The sequence below is a fragment of the Phodopus roborovskii genome, unplaced genomic scaffold (genome assembly GCF_943737965.1).
Source record: "Phodopus roborovskii unplaced genomic scaffold, PHOROB, whole genome shotgun sequence".
Lineage (NCBI taxonomy): Eukaryota > Metazoa > Chordata > Mammalia > Rodentia > Cricetidae > Phodopus > Phodopus roborovskii.
In genome coordinates, this window is record NW_026126515.1 from 6,401,617 (window position 1) to 6,417,707 (window position 16,091).

Consider the following 16,091-nt stretch of genomic DNA (forward strand, 5'->3'; position numbering starts at 1 on the left):
GCCCAGTATAAACCTTATGGCTGTTCTGCCTCCCCGGCTGTCCTCTGCCATACTGTCAGAGTACAGCCACTATCCTGGATTCCTCCCTCCCAATAAATCTCTTGAATGAGATTTGGGTGAGACTTTTCCCGGAGCAGAGAAGATCCTTAGTGTTGCCGGCAAAGTTAAGTTGTTACACTACACTCTCAGGGAGACTGAAGCTGAACTGTAACAACTTCCCCGGGGAAACCCCCTGGTTCTTCGGGCAGAGCTGATGACACACTGGGGAAGTCTTTCCCTGAAGCTCGGCTGTGTAAGCTGCTATGCTTACTGTGACCTGTGGTATTCCTTGGCTCACCTTTCCATCTGAGCTGTAACACTCAGTATTCTGGCTCCCGAGTGCCTGAGTCCATTCCATCCCATCCAAGCCGTCAAAATGCTTACAGTTGTTATCTTCCCAGGAAAAGTCAAACAATACACAGCTATTTCTTGAGCTGGGACAAATGTGATCAGGTTGTGTACCTTTATGTTTTATATGTATTACATGCAACTTTATGTATTTCATAAAATTCAATAAAATGTTAAAAGAAACTAAATCCCTAGCCCCACACCTACCACCCACATCCGCCTTAGATAAAAATCTGGCTGCTAGAAAGAAAGCAAGTCAGTTCTTCAAGGGTACACAATTGACATGCTGATACACTTAATAGTCTTAAAAAGATTTGGTGTAATTTTTTTTCTTCAGACTTCAATGTACTACCTCTAATTTTCAGCCATCACCAAAAGCAAAGGAATTCTTTAATATTTTGTAGCTAGGGTTTAGACAATTAGCTTTTAAGTTACCTTTTCCTGGCTTTGCCTTAGGTTTGAGGATTCTCCAAACGAGGAATTTTTACCTGTTAAAACTGGGCGGTGTTAGCCCACGCCTTTAATCCCAGCACTCAGGAGGCAGAGGCAGGTGGATCTCTGTGAGTTTGAGACCAGCCTGGTCTATTACAAGGGAGTTCTAGGACAGCCAGGGTTGTTACATCAGGAAACCTTGACACGAAAACCTCAAACTTAAAAAAAAAAAATTCAATCTAAACAATTCCATCCTCTCCCCCACCCCTGTACCTGTAGATATTACCTGAAGGAAAGAATCGGGGCTGTTTTTCACATTCTTCCTTCAGAATCCATCTTCATTCTGTTGTCCGACTGTGGGTTGACTGATTAAATCAATTTATTTAACTTTTTACTCACCATTACTGTAAGCTTCTCTGTTGTATCAAGTTTAATTTTATTCTCAGGTATGATTCTGCAGTTTTCTTGATTTCTCTAACTAGAAGTCATTCCACCTTGTTTTATGTTCTTGTTGCTAGTGTGAATGGATTTTTTTTCCTTTTTCCCCCTCCATTCAAAACTGAACCCGTCGGGCGATAGGATCTCTTCTACTACTTTTGGCTCTGAGACTCTGGTTTCTCGGTTCCATGACAACGTTCTATTCCCGCCTACATTTTCCGAACCTGAAGGAAGGCGGCAACAGCGAGTAGCCGAGTACAGGTCCCCTCTATCTGGCCTTTGTTCTCCTCTCGGTGCTACTGCGCAGGCGCAGTCGCCTCAGGACGGTCCCCGCCTTTCCGACCGCGGGCTTAACACGGTAGCGCCGGCGCACTGGCGAGCTCCGTTCACACGCTCCGCGGCCTGCAGGCGCCGCGAGTTCCGGCTGTCCCCGTCACCGCCGCTGCTCCTGGAGGTCGGTTGCGACGAGTAACGGCGCCAGGACGAGCTCCGCGCCTTCGTTTCCGATATGTACCCGAATTGGGGCCGGTATGGCGGGAGCAGCCACTATCCGCCGCCGCCGGTCCCGCTGCCGCCGCCGCCGGTGGCGCTTCCTGAGGCCTCGCCGGGGCCCGGGTACTCCGGTTCGACGGCCCCCGCGGCGGCCCCTTCCTCATCGGGCTTCATGAGCTTCCGAGAGCAGCACTTGGCGCAGCTCCAGCAGCTGCAGCAGATGCACCAGGAACAAATGCAGTGCGTTCTCCAGCCCCACCACCTTCCTCCGCCCCCGCTGCCACCCCCGCCGGTGATGCCGGGGGGCGGTTACGGAGACTGGCAGCCACCGCCGCCACCGATGCCCCCGCCACCGGGGCCAGCCCTCAGCTATCAGAAGCAACAGCAGTACAAACACCAGATACTCCACCACCGAGATGGGCCTCCCGGTTTGGTCCCAATGGAGTTGGAGTCCCCTCCTGAATCTCCCCCTGTACCTCCGGGAGCTTACATGCCCCCGTCTCAGTCGTACATGCCTCCACCTCAGCCACCACCTTCGTACTATCCTCCTTCCTCTGCGCAGCCCTACCTGCCATCCGCTCAGCCGTCCCCTTCACAGTCCCCACCTTCCCAACCCTATCTGGCGCCCACCCCTTCTTACTCTTCCTCCTCTTCCTCCTCACAATCTTATTTGAGCCATTCCCAGCCTTACTTACCACCTTCTCAGGCATCTCCTTCCCGCTCCTCCCAGGGTCATTCTAAACCCCAACTCCTACCACCACCGTCCGTTCCTTCTGGGACTAAGACAACTGTCCAGCAAGAGCCTTTGGAGAATGGGGCCAAGAACAAGAATGCTGAACAGAAACAAGCTGCTCCTGAGCCAGATCCCTCTACAATGACTCCACAGGTAAGAAATCGCCTGCCAGAGTCGAATCTTCCATTTCGGAGGTCTTACTTGAGCAGGCCTTGGGGCTTTAACCAGCTAGCACCTATCCTAATTCCAACAAACTATTAGCTCATTCATACTACAAAAGATGCCTTAAGAGTCAGGCCCGAAAGCCAGGATTTTAATATACTGTGTACTACTAACAGAACAGTAAAGACACAACTAGATTCTTGAAGAGTGGTGGGTTGGCACTAGATTTATCTCTGATGTATGCCTTGGCTTTCTTTGACCAGCATTCTAGACTTATTGCAAAGATCTTAGTTTTAAAACTGCTTTTTAAACTAAGGTCTTCATGGGATAGGCAGTATAAAAAGGAATAGTCTCAACAGGACTGATGTTTAAATGCATACAAATTATGATGAGTTAATTTTTTAAAAATATTTTTATTTGCATTGGTGTTTTGCCTGCATGAGTGTCTGTGTCAGGGTGTCAGATCTTGGAGTTACAGACAGTTGTGAGCTGCTGTGTGGGTTCTGGGGATTAAACCTCAGTCCTCTGGAAGAGCAGCAGCAGTCAGTGCTCTTAACTGCTGAGCCATCTCTCCAAACCCAGGCCAGTTAATTCCTTAGAACAAACAAAATATGCAGGGGTCCAGAGATAGCTGTCAGTTTCTAGAATTGAGTTCTCAGCACCTGAAAGATGCAAGTCTTATCATGATTATCCCAGATGATGCTGCAAGTTCCTGTGGACTAGATGGGGCTCCAGATACTTGATCCTTTGAGGGTCTATTGATCTATTTTAGGAATTGATTCCTGCATCACCAACCCCTTTTTTGTTGTTTTGTTTTAAGAAGGGTTTCTCTGTAGTTTTGGAGACTGTCCTGGAACTCACTCTGTAGACCAGGCTAGCCTCACAGAACTCATGGAGATCTGTCTTCTGCCTCCTGGATGGGCCTGTTGGGATTAAAGGTGCTCGCCACCACCACCCGGCTCATCACCAACTCTTAAAGATAATTTTACCCTGTGATTAGTTTGTTACATTTCATTGTTGTTACCATTCACTCCAAAATAATGGCCTTGGAATTTGGCTAATTTTAAAACCAGTTTTATGGTAGCTGTTCCTTTGAGAGCCATACCTTTAGACAGCTCTTTGAAGATGTGCTTTCCACAGAACAGTTAAAGATTGACAGGGTTGCAGGAACAGATGAATTTCTCTTTAGGAGGGAAGATAAAGGGAAATAGAAGCTGGGCATGGTAACCCGTGCCTACATTCCAGTATTTGGGTTACAGAAGCAAGAGGATGGAGTGTTTGAAGTCAGCCAGGGCTACATAGTGAGACCCCGTCTCAAAGACAAATATAGGAATAGATTATCTGATTGATTTAGAGAACACAGTAATTACTCACCCACCTTAAATTCACTAGAGGAAAACAGAGTCTAGTGATATGCAAGCTCAGGTTTATATACGATTCTAAAAGATAAGTGTACATTCTTTCAATTTTTCCAGATAGGGTTTCTTTGTGTAACAGTCCTAGCTGTCCTGGAACTTGCCTTGTAGACCAGGTTGGCCTCGAAGTCACAGAGATCTGCCTGCCTCTGCCTCCTCAAAGCTGGGATTAAAGGCATGAGCCACTACCACCTGGTGTTAAGTGTGCAATATTCTAACTTTACAGTGGTTTGGTATTTAAGAGATACAAGTTCTGCGTAGGAGACACTGATAGAACAGTAGGATCAGTGATTTTACTGTCTTACACCAAGTTTGTACTAGCTCATCAGGATTATTTCCTCCACATTGTCCCCCGTATAGGATAAAATTTCCATTTTCTTGCTAGATGCAGTGGCACATATCTGTAATCCTAGTAAGTGGGATATTGAGGCAGAAAGATTGCAAGTTTGAGGCCAGCCTATGCTATATAATATATTTTAGGCCAACCTGAACTACATGGCTTCTCTTTCTTCATCTGTCCTGAGGTTTCCAGTGTTTTGTAGTTAAACTCAGTTAATACAAGCCAAACTATGACCTCAGCCTGACTTTTTCTGGCCATGTAGAGAAACAAATGAGTTGTATATTTGGCATGTTGTTGTGCTTGGGATTGACCTCAATGCCTTGGGTATGCTGGTCACCTGCTCTATTCAACTACACCTTCAGCTCTGGTGTTTTAAAAGAAAGGGTGTGGGTATCAAACTACCCTCATGTAAGTACTTAACTGTGAACACTGTTTTTGGTTTTCTGCCTTAATCCGAAGTGAACTTCTTTCAATGCTTTGAACATTCAGTCTTTCTGATTCTTGCTAAAGGCAGAACGTAATGGAAGCATGAAGTTTGAGGTTTGGGTGTAGACCAGGTCAAGAAGGACCTTACCTGTGGCTGGGGATAGAATTCATTTGGTTGAGTGCTTGTATGACCCTGGATTATATTCCTAGCACTGTATAAACTGGGCATAGTAATACAAACCTGAAATCCTAGCACTCAGGAGGTAAAGGCAGGAAGATCGGGAGTTCAAGGCCTTCAGGCTACATAGTAAATTCAAAGCCAGCCTGTGATGTCCTTGACTTTCTTAACTTTGTGGAATTTATTCCGATGTCCTTAACTTCTCTCTTCTCTTTAAATTGAATACTTTCAAGGCATATTTCAAAATTCAGAATCTCTATAAACCGTGTGATTTGGTTCAGTCTTTCGAATTGTGAGGCCTTTGCTGTGCCCATCTTAGTTCTCTGTAGCAGTGCTTTGCATTTTGTAGATCCACCATAAATATTGGTTGAATAATTTCCTAGAGTTATCATTCTTTATGATTAAGATACTTGGTTTATACTGGGGGTGAGGTGGGGGGTTGGTGGTGGTTGTGGTGGTGCGCACCTTTAATCCCAGCACTCAGGAGAAAGAAGCAGGCAGATCTCAGAGTTTAAGGCCAGCTTGGTCTACACACTTGAGTTTTAGGACAGCCACGACTTAAACAGAGAAAACCTGTTTGAAAAAACTAAGGAAAAAAAAAAAAAAAGAAAGAAAAGATACTTGATTTATTAGGTGATAAACATAGTATATGTTTTTGCACATTTTTCCATTTTATTGTTGGAAAATGTCATTGAATTTATTATTGTTGTATATGATGGGAGTGTGGATCTGCATATGCTATAGTGTGCTTATGGAGGTCAGGAGATGAGAGTAGTTTTTGGGAGTTAGTTGGGGTATGGGGATTTGAATTTAGGTCATTAGGATTGCTTGTCCTATGCTTTTATCTGCTGCCCCTAATTTTTTTTTTTTTTTTAATGGTGAAAGAGATTTAAACATTAAGTAGAGAAAATATCATGAATACTCATCATTTAAATGAGTATTACAGTTTTGATGTAGTCTTTCAAACATTTTAAAGCAAATCTTATGCCATTTAATCAATCATTTTTTCCCCCTTTTTCATACTGTGATCAAGCCCTAGGGTTTTGTGCATGCCAATTGAGTATTCTGCTACAAAGCTACATCCTTTTCAGTGTGTCCATATTTTTTGTTTGGTTGATTTTGTTGTTTTGTTTTGAGACAGGGCCTGCTTTGTAGACCAGATTGGCCTCGAACTCACAGAGATCCACCTGCCTCTGCCTCTCAAGTGCTGGGATTGAAGGCATATGCCACCACTGCCCAGCAAAAAACATTTTTTCTATTGTGTTTTATTTATTTATTGTGTGGCGGGGTGGAGAGGTGTAAGTATGCTGTTGTGTACATGTGGAGATCAGGGACAACTTGGGGATATTTGGCTCTCTCAAACGTCTTTAGTCTTGGCAACAATTGCCTTTATCTGCTGAGCCATCTCCCAGGCCTCAGGTACCTAGCTTCAAAAAGAGAGAAAAGAGGGTGGGACAACATTTCATTTCTTGGCAGGCCTGGAACTTGCTATGTATACTAGGCTGGTCTCCTAGATCTGTCTGCCTCTGTTTACCTTAAAGGCTTGCACCACCATCCTGAGCCAAGATCTCTTGTAGGTTAAGCACATTATAAAAGTATAAGTCTTTTTATATCATCTAACACTTAATCCCTTTGGATTTCCCTTGTCTCATTCTAGCAGAATTCAAAGGAATTCTTGTTAAAATTTTCCTAATTGTCTCAGTTATATTTTGTTGATTTGTTCAAATTAAGATCCAACATGGGATAAATAGAAGATTCTTGCTCCATAGATTAGGGTTTCTCAGTCTTAGCACTATAAACATTTGGGATCTTTTTGTTGAGGGATATTTGTCCTGTTAGTTGCAGAATGGTTACTAATGTCTCTAACAATGGCTCACTAGATGTTGGTAGTAGTCTCCCAGTTTTGAGAGCCAGAAATGATCTTAGACATTGTGAGGTTTAGTCACCATAAATTCTGGAAGAACCACCTTTCTTTGAGGACCCCTGATCTAGATCGAGGTTTCCTATTTTATTTATTTATTTTTTTTTTTTTACTGTATGACCCTGAATTGGATGAGAAATTTGTCATCCTCTGGAACATCCTACGTTCTGGCTCTGCTTCTGTCTAATGTGTCATTTTACTTGCTCTGAGTCTTCTATTTCCTTTTTATAAACACTACACTAAAATTCAGAGTCATTACTTGCCAGGTGTAGTGCATAAGTGTTGGGTGATCTGATTTGTACCCATCAGGAGTGCTTGCTTGTCCCAGTATTCTGATACTGAGCTCAGTTGATGGATTTAGGTGGGGCCAGTCTGGTCCCCTCACTGTTAAGCTTCTGCCAGTCTTGCATTTAGTGTTTCATCTAGTGACTCACCCAGTGATGGTCTCTGCATGAGTAAATTATTTCATTGAAGTTTTCCGCAGTGATTTTAAATTCCCTCTGCAGTTTCTTCCTACCTTAGTGTATGGAATTATGTGAAGAAAAAGTTCACTTGTGAGCTAGAGTTATTTGATTGGAAGATCAGTTATTAGTATAGGGACAAACACTTTGCTGTTTTTCCATTTATTGTCTAGATATCAGAGTAAAGCATTGATGATTTAGTGGTCTATTCTTTTTGAAGAATTAGCTTTTCTGTGTTTAATGGGTTGACTAGTTAAACTGTATAGTAGTCTTTTTAATGAGTTGTGGTTTTATTTCTTTCATTCTCCAAACAAGTCATGTAAAGTGTTGACATTGCGCATAGTTTATAGAGGTATCATTTAATGTGAAATACTGTGCTTAGTACTATAGATAAATTGGTGAACAATATAGACATGGTACTTAGTTTAGTGTCATTGGGTTTTTATTTTATTAACTAAGAAGAAATACAAGAGTGTCATGGGATTAAAGTGTGTAAAATAACCAGACTATTTTATAAGAAACTAGAAAAGGCATGATTTAAAGTATTTATTGCCTGGTGGTGGTTGCACACACCTTTAATCCCAGCACTTGGGAGGCAGAGGTAGGTAGATCTCTTGTTCTAGGCTAACCTGGTCTACAAAGTGAGTTCAAGAAAACCAGGGCTACTCAGAGAAACCCTGTCTCAAAAAACCAATCCCCTCCCCCCAAAAAAGTTATTGTTATTTTGGTTTTTTGAGACAGGTTGGTCTTGATACATGGCCAAGAATGATTCTGAAATTTAGAACCTTCTGTCTTCTTGAGAATTGGAATTACAGGCGTGTACTAACACACATACATGCTGTTGTATTCACAGTGCTTTGTACACAGTGGAAGTGAAGAACAGGTATCTTTTAAATAGCTATAGCTGGGAGCTCTAGCCTAGTTAAAGAGGCCACCTTTATAGAGTAATATTTAATTGGGCCTGTGGCAACCTCTTTCTCCTAGTAATCAGGATCAGAGTTCAAGGTTAGTTTCTGCAACATGGAGAGCTTGAGGCCAGTGTGGGCTCCATGAGACCATGTCTCAAAGCACAAATTTCATATATACAAGTGAAACCTAGAAAGTAGGCAGGAATTTTCCAAAAACAAGTCCAGTAAGGGTCTCTAACAGCACAGTTTCAAGATAATAGGCATGTAATAAGAGAAAACACACTGAAGATTTTATTTAGTCACTGAGGGATCTTATGTAGGCAAGGGTGATACAATGATTATTTCAGTTTAGTGGTGCATAAACACACTAGGCAAGCACTGTACCACTGAGCTGCACCTCCCATTCTAGATTGGCATTTAGAACTTTTTAAAATTTTTACTTTATGTGAATAGGTGTTTTGCCTGTGTGTATATCTGTGCGCCACCTGTATGCCTGATACCCGTGGTGCCAGAAGAGGGTTTGAGATCTTCTGTACCTGGAGTTACAGATAGTTGTGAGCCATCATGTGGGTGCTGGGAAACAAACCTAGTTCCACAGCAAGCGTAACCAGTGCTCTTAACCACTGAGTTATCTATCACTCTAGCCCTGGCATTTTAAAGCAGTTTTCTTTATTTTTATTTTGTATATAGGTGTTTTGCCTGCGTATCTGTGTACCACATGATGCACTGCCTTCAGAGGCCACAACTGAATGTTGGGTTCTTTGGAACTGGAGTTTTAACAAACAGCCTTGATGTGGTTGTTAAAAAACGAACCCAGGTCCTCTGCAAGTGCAACAAGTGCTCCTAACTTCTGAGCCATCTCTCCAACCTCTGGATTGGCGTTTTTGAAAGCTTACTCTGTTTTCAATGTGGAGAGTGAAACTGAAAAGCAAAAGAATGATTTAGGATAAATAGTTGTTAAGTAATCTAGGCAAGAGATGATAGTGGTTTGGGTGTGGGTGGTATTAGTGGAGATGAAAAGAAGCAGAAAGACTGAAGACATGTTTAGCTGCTAGAATCCATCCAGTTGGAGACCCCTCGAGTGGTCATAGCATGGAGGAGACATCAAGGATTTGTGGGCTGCTGAGTGATTAATAGTACCATTTATTAGAATAGGAAAGCCTAGAGGATGAGAGGGAAAAAAGGCTTAGGGATGGTGCGGAAAATAGGAGATAAGCTTTATGCATATTTAGTTTGAGGTCCTTCAGCATAAATTCCAAATGGAGATATCCATGTGGAAGTTAGATTCAGACATTGAGTTCAGAAGCAGTTCTGGTGAACTGTCAGTATAAAAATTGTATCCTAAGGTATATTATATATAATAGGTAAGCTCCTCTGGGTAGTGTGTGTGTGTAGAGTAAGAATGGGGGTTAAAGAACATTGTGGCTAGGTTCAGAATCACACAGTCCAAATAATCAATGGAGGGAAGGCCAGATTAGGTGGACAGAAAATCAGGACAGAGCAGTACTTTAGAGTGTGAAGGAGCACAGTTCCTGGATCAAGGAGTAGCCAGATGTGTCAAGTACTGCCAAAAGGTCAAGAAAGGTAAAGATTTTGAGTTATCTTTTCCCTTTACTGACATGTAGATTATTGTTGACCTTGGCAGGAGCAGTTTCATAGTGACTGAAGCCATATTGCATTGATTTGAGGAGTGATGGAAGGTGTGGATGGGGATGGTGAGTATAGACAACTCTTGTAAGAAGTTTTTAACTGAAGGGGAGTAAGAGAATGAGGGTAGGAACTGGAGAAAGCAGTGAAGTAAAGGAACATTCTTCTTTTTAAAAACAGATACTAAATTTACCGGGTGACCTTAGCTCCTAAAGGAGAATCTGAACATTAATGATATTAAAAATAGACATTTTAAATTAATTTCAAAAGTATATATCTGATTGAATATGCAGGTTTTTCTCCCTTCGTTTTAAGATCTACACAAAGAATAGTCGTTATTTCAGGTGTTGGTAATCTAGGCAGGGATAAAAACTTTACAATATTAGTCTTTAAAATATTGCACACAGACACACTTTGTAACATATCCCTCCTTGCAAAATCATTTAGTCTTTGGTTTTATTGCTGTGCCAGTAGCAGGTAGTAAGTGCTTTCTGAATAAATCAGCGTCTTTATTTGCAATGACATTTGTTTCAAATAGTTGTAAAGTTTATTATGCCTCAGATCCCTTCATTCAGTCTTTGTGTCGAATTGTGGTGATGGTGGCAGTGTGTGCACACTTGTCTTCATGTGCTATGCAGGCTAGTGATTGATGTTGGGTATCTTCTTCAGCTGTCCACCTCATAGAGAGAGGCAGGATCTCTTACTTAACCCAGAACTCTCTGATTTGGCTAGTCTAGCTAGCTAGCTTGTTCTTTGTTTCTCAAGTCATCGTGCTCAACTGCATTTACATGGGTGCTAGAAATCCAAATGCAAGCCCCTGTGTTTCTACAGTAAGTGCTTGCTGAACCATCTCTCCAGCCCCCATTCAGTCTTTTAAGAGTAATATATGCTGTGATGTTGCTCCATCTGTAAACTAACATCCTATAAGACATGAAATTATCTTATATTCTGGGATATTTAGAAGAACTGGTTCATAGTCTATTAGCAAGTTCAGACATGACTTCCTTTTTAAGAGACAGAGAGTGACTCTTGAGGTCACTGAGGTCATTTCTGAGTGATGTGATCCTTATTCATTGTAGAGATTCAGAAGCATGTTGACACCTAATGGTAAGACTGAGTTTTGTTTCTTGCTTATAGGGTTCATAATAAATGGAAAATGATCTACAAAGCATACTGTCAGTGAATCAACAAATGTTTAAACCCTAATAAGGCTTATATACTGGATTGGATCTAAGATGAAGATGGGATGCATAAAAAAAGGTTGGGTGGGTTCTTTATTAAAGAATCTAGACCTGTGTCAAGGGTAGATGAGGACCTTCTTCCAGCATTCATGTAAAATCCAATGTGGTAGACATCGGTAATCCCAGCAGATACCGTGGAGGCAGAAACAGGAAGACTCCAGGCTTGCTAGCTAGCCAACCAGACACAGTTTAACAGAGTTGGCTTGCTCCAGGTTCAGTGAGAGACCCTGTTTCAAAAAACAAAAGTAGAGAAAGATTGAGTAGGGTATCTGACATTAACTTCTGGCTAATACACATGCATGCACGCACACAGATCACAGGGGGTGCAGTGATTCTATCTATAGATCTTTCTGTTTGTAGCCACTATCTTTTAACTTATGAAAGAGTTGGCATCTTTGTGTCTTTTAGTGATGCTTTAAGCAAGTGAGACAGCCAGCACACATGACAGCCCAGGCTCCAGTGCCAATATCAGAAGGCAGGCAAGAATTTGAGGCTAATATCTCTCAAATAAAAATGAAGAGTGTCCTTTGTTTCAGTTGTTTTGCTTTTTCATATCTTTGTCCTTTTTAAAAAAAATGTATCTTATATATATGGGTGCTTTGGTTGCATGTATATCTGTGAACCATGTGCATGCTAGGTGTTCATAAAAGCCAGAAGGAGGGGAGATCAGAACTCATGGAGCTGGAGTTATAAATGGTTATGGGCCACCATGTGGGTACTAGGAATTGAATCCAGATCTTCTGGAAGAGTAACTAGTACTCTTAACCACTAGCACTCTCTCTAGCTCCCTATCTTCCATCTGGGACCTGTCTAGCCTTGAACTTTAGCACAAGTTCTAATTGGTCTTAATAATAAAAAACCAGAGTTACATATAGAGAAGCAGATCTGCCAGCTACTAGAGTTCACACCTCTGCCAATGCTCAGAACAAAGGGGTAGATGCTGTCTCTCTGAAACCTCAGACGGCATCCTCAAACTACATCTGAACTCCTGTGCCCTCTCACCTCATAATCCTCTCCACCCAGCCACATCACTCCTGTCTTCACTTCCCTAGTACTGGGATCCCAAGTTATGGGATCAAAGGTGTGAGCTTCGATTTTCTTTGAGACTGGATCAATCTAGTGTTCAATCTAATGTTATCCAGGGTAGCCTTGAACTCAAAGCCATCTGTGAACTCTGCCTTCTGAGTGCTGGGATTAAAGGTATGGTCACCACTGCCTGATCACTATGGCTAACTAGTGGCTTAGCTCTTCACTCTGATCTTCAGGCAAACTTTCTTTGTTAGATCACAAACAAAATATCACTACATTGAACTGGTTATTAAGCTTGAACACGTAACTTGAACTTCTAACCTTTTAAAAAATTGTATGAGTATGTCCATGTGTGTGTCTGTCTGGATATGGGCACATGTGCTGTGGTGCATATGGAAACCGAAAGACGATTTAGTGGATCATAGGCATATGCTACTCTCTTGGTTTTTTATTTTGTGCTGGGAGTAGAACTCAGAATGAGTGCATGCTTGGCAAGCAAATCCTCTATCAATTGATGAGCTACATTATCAGATCCTGACTTTATTTTTTTTTAAGGTGAGTGATGAACCTATTGATACTTTCTTAAAGTAGTAGAGGAAATTGAATTATTTTTGTCTTCCTCTTGTTTTTCTGAGATGAGGATTCGTGTAGCTGAGGCTGATGTTGAACTTACCATGTGGTGAAAATGATGTTGAACTTCTGATCCTACTGTCTCAGTCTCCCAAGTGCATTTGTTACCATGCCTGGCTGAAAATGATGTGATATTACAATATTGCTGAGTTTTTTTGTTTTGTTTATTTTTGTTTATTTGTTTTGTTTTTTGAGATGGTTTCTCTGTGTAATAGCTCTGGCTTGTTCTAGATCTCTGGAACTGGCAGAGATCCACCTGCCTCTGTCTCCTGAATGCTGGCATTAAAGGCATGTGCCATCATGCCCGACTTCCTAATGAGTCTTATTTTATCTGTTAGTAGTATTTTTGAGGCAGGGTCTCACTATGTAGCTCTGGTTGGCCTGGAATATGGGGTATTTAGATCAGAGTGGCCTGGACTCACTGCCTGCCTCTGTCTCCCAAACTCTGGGATTAAAAGTGTGTGCCACCACACACTTTTTTCTTAATGCTGGATAGTAAGAGTAACTAAGGGTTATATGTATTATAATAAGAGCCAAAATAGAGTTAGTGAGATAGGATTTATTCTTGCCAAGAAGTTAGAAAAGTTTCAGATCAAATGAGTGGCTTATGATAGTATCACTTATTGATATCCTATCATGTGTTCTAGCACTTTGCTGAAGTTAGAAGACTAGCTAAAAATAGCAAAAGATGAGCTGGGACATGGCTCATGCCTTTAATCCTAGCATTTTGTGAGCTCACAACTAGCCTGGTCTGTGCAGTGAGTTCTAGGACAGTCAGAGGTACATAGTGAGACCCTATATCAAAACAAAAAAAAAAAAAGGATAACTTTTTCCCACATAAATTACAGTGTTGAGTGAACAGTAACAAATCAGTCTAGTTGGTGAGGAAAAATATTATATTATGTATATTTCGTACATCTCTTTGCACATAGAAAATTGGGAGAGATTATAAAATAAATTATTAACAATGTAGGAACTATTGTTCTCCCAAGATAATTGGGTTAGAAAGTGAGCATGTAGCTAGGTATGGTGGTGCATACCTTTAATCCTAGCACTGGGAAGCAGAAGCAGGTGGGTCTTTTTCTCTGAGTTCCAGGATAGCCAGGGCTACCCTGTCTCCAAAAATAAAATAAAATAAAATAAAGGAAAGTGAGTGTGTGAAATTAACCCATTTGACACACACACACACACACACAAATTATCTGATAGGTGGCACATACCTTTAAGTATAGTACTCAGAAAACAAAAGACAGGTGAATCTCTGAGTTCAAAGCCAACCTGGTCTACAGAGGAAGTTCCAGGACAGCCAGGGCTGCATAATGAGAATCAGTCTCCAAACAACCAAAAAAGAAGAAAAAAAAAAAAAAAAAAAAAAAAAAAAGTAAACAGAGCTTCAGGGCTTAAAATTACAACAATAGATAGTTTGTATTAGGTTTTTGTAAATTGAACAAAGACCAGGCTGGCCTTGAACTCAGGCTGCCTCACAAGTGCTGGGATTATAGGCTTGTAGCAACATTACCCCCACCTCCACTCACCCCACAGATTGAATTGGGTTTGTTTTTGTTTTTGTTTTTTCCTCTCTGAGATGCTCTCAGTGTACCACAGAGTGGCCTGGAACTTGTAGACCTTACGCCTTTCAAACTCACAGATCTTTCTGCTTGTTTTCTACATGCAGAATTAAAGGCATGCACCACCACACTCTGCTAGATTGGGTTTCAATCCTGTGTGCATATAAATGTTTTTAAAAATGTTTATTTGTGGGAGGGGTTGTTTGTTTTCTTATTTTGAGACATGGTCTTTCTGTGTAGCACTGGCTGTCCTGGAACTCACTTTGTACACCAAGCTGGTCTTAAACTCAGGCCTTCCTCTGACTCCTGAGGGGTTGGGACTAAAGTTGTGAGCTACCATTCTGGCTCTTGATCCTACAATTTTATGATAAAATTTCACATCATCATTGTCTATCATTTTTAATCTTTTGATAAGCATATTTTAAGAATTTATCAGTTTTTCTGGAGTCTTTTTTTAAACCTTTGGTATGCAGGTTGTGCCCTTTTTTGAGACAAGGTTTTACCATGTAACTCTAGCTTGCTTGGTATTCAACATCTCTTTCATAAAAATCTTACTTATAGGGCAAATGTGTACTAATGCTTATCATAAGAGTCTACAGGGTAGTTCTTTAGTGTGTATTTCAGATTATGAAGAAAAAATTTTAGAGATAAGCCCAGGTTAGCCTCTAACTCTCTGTGTATGTGAGAATGACTTTGGGCTCCAGTCCCCTTGTTCTCTAGAGTGCTGATATTACAATTTTGTAACACCACACACACTGTATTGACAGAAGTCATGACAACTTCTGTTTATCCTTATGTAGCCTTATAACCATGGAGAATTATATAATAAAATACGAGGATTTGGAAGATTTTCATTTGAGTAGTGAATTTTAAAAGAATTAATTTTAATTGTTAATTACTTACTGTACAGTTAGTATATTTTTATGTGGGGAGTATTGCTGGTCTTCAAAGTCACCACAAAAGTTAATGAATATTGAACCTCTATTCTAAGGAAAATACAGATGACTCTGATCTTCTGATTGTGTTTTCCTCAATATATAACCATGCATATGTGTTTTCCCTTTAAAGACACCTTATTTTGTAGATATTGTTGATTCATTAGCATTCAGCTCTTGGTAAACAGAGCAATGCTTGCTTGAATGAAATTTATAGAACATACATTTCTTTATAAGGGCAGTCACAGCTGCTGTAGGAATACAGCTTTGTACTTTATTTTTCTTTGTTGGTTGGTTTTTTGAGACAGGGTTCCACTATAGACCAGACTGGGCTGGTCCACCTGCCAATACTCCTGAATGATTGCAGGGGGCATTTTAATTGTAAAGATAACAAAAATTTGTGGAATTTGTGGTACTAGCTACACTGATCAGTAACCAGAAAGCAGAATCCACCTTGTTATTACCTCAGCTGGGAATACACCTGTCAGGCCACAGGTTACTCAGTTCTTCACTGTCACTCACCTGTTTATAAATGACTGGGAAAGTTTACTGAGTATTGTTATTGGAGTTTGAAATAAACTTTTAGCAGATCAGCAAATTTACATATATAGAATCTGTAAATACCAGGAATTGGTTTTTTTTTTTCTCCTAATTCTGTTTGCATGTACATGCATGCAGAGGCACATGCATGCAAAGGGTTAATTGATATTGGGATATCGTTTCTCTGTTGTTTTGTCATCTCCTGTTT

The 16,091-nt window shown here is 41.0% G+C and overlaps 1 protein-coding gene across 3 annotated transcripts in view; it reads left to right on the forward strand.

The window, feature by feature from the left end:
• Window positions 1-1,549: 1,549 nt before the first annotated feature.
• Ylpm1 (YLP motif containing 1) overlaps window positions 1,550-16,091 on the forward strand; it is a 72,016-nt gene continuing 57,474 nt past the window's right edge. Inside the window, exon 1 of one of the 3 annotated variants that reach the window (XR_007835240.1) lies at window positions 1,550-2,635. Coding sequence is in view for 2 of the 3 variants with exons in the window: in XM_051196341.1 (XP_051052298.1) it covers window positions 1,766-2,635 (870 nt within the window). In the remaining variant the exon portion in view is untranslated. The remainder of the gene's footprint in view (window positions 2,636-16,091) is intronic. The other 2 variants (XM_051196341.1, XM_051196342.1) reach the window with 2 other exon arrangements.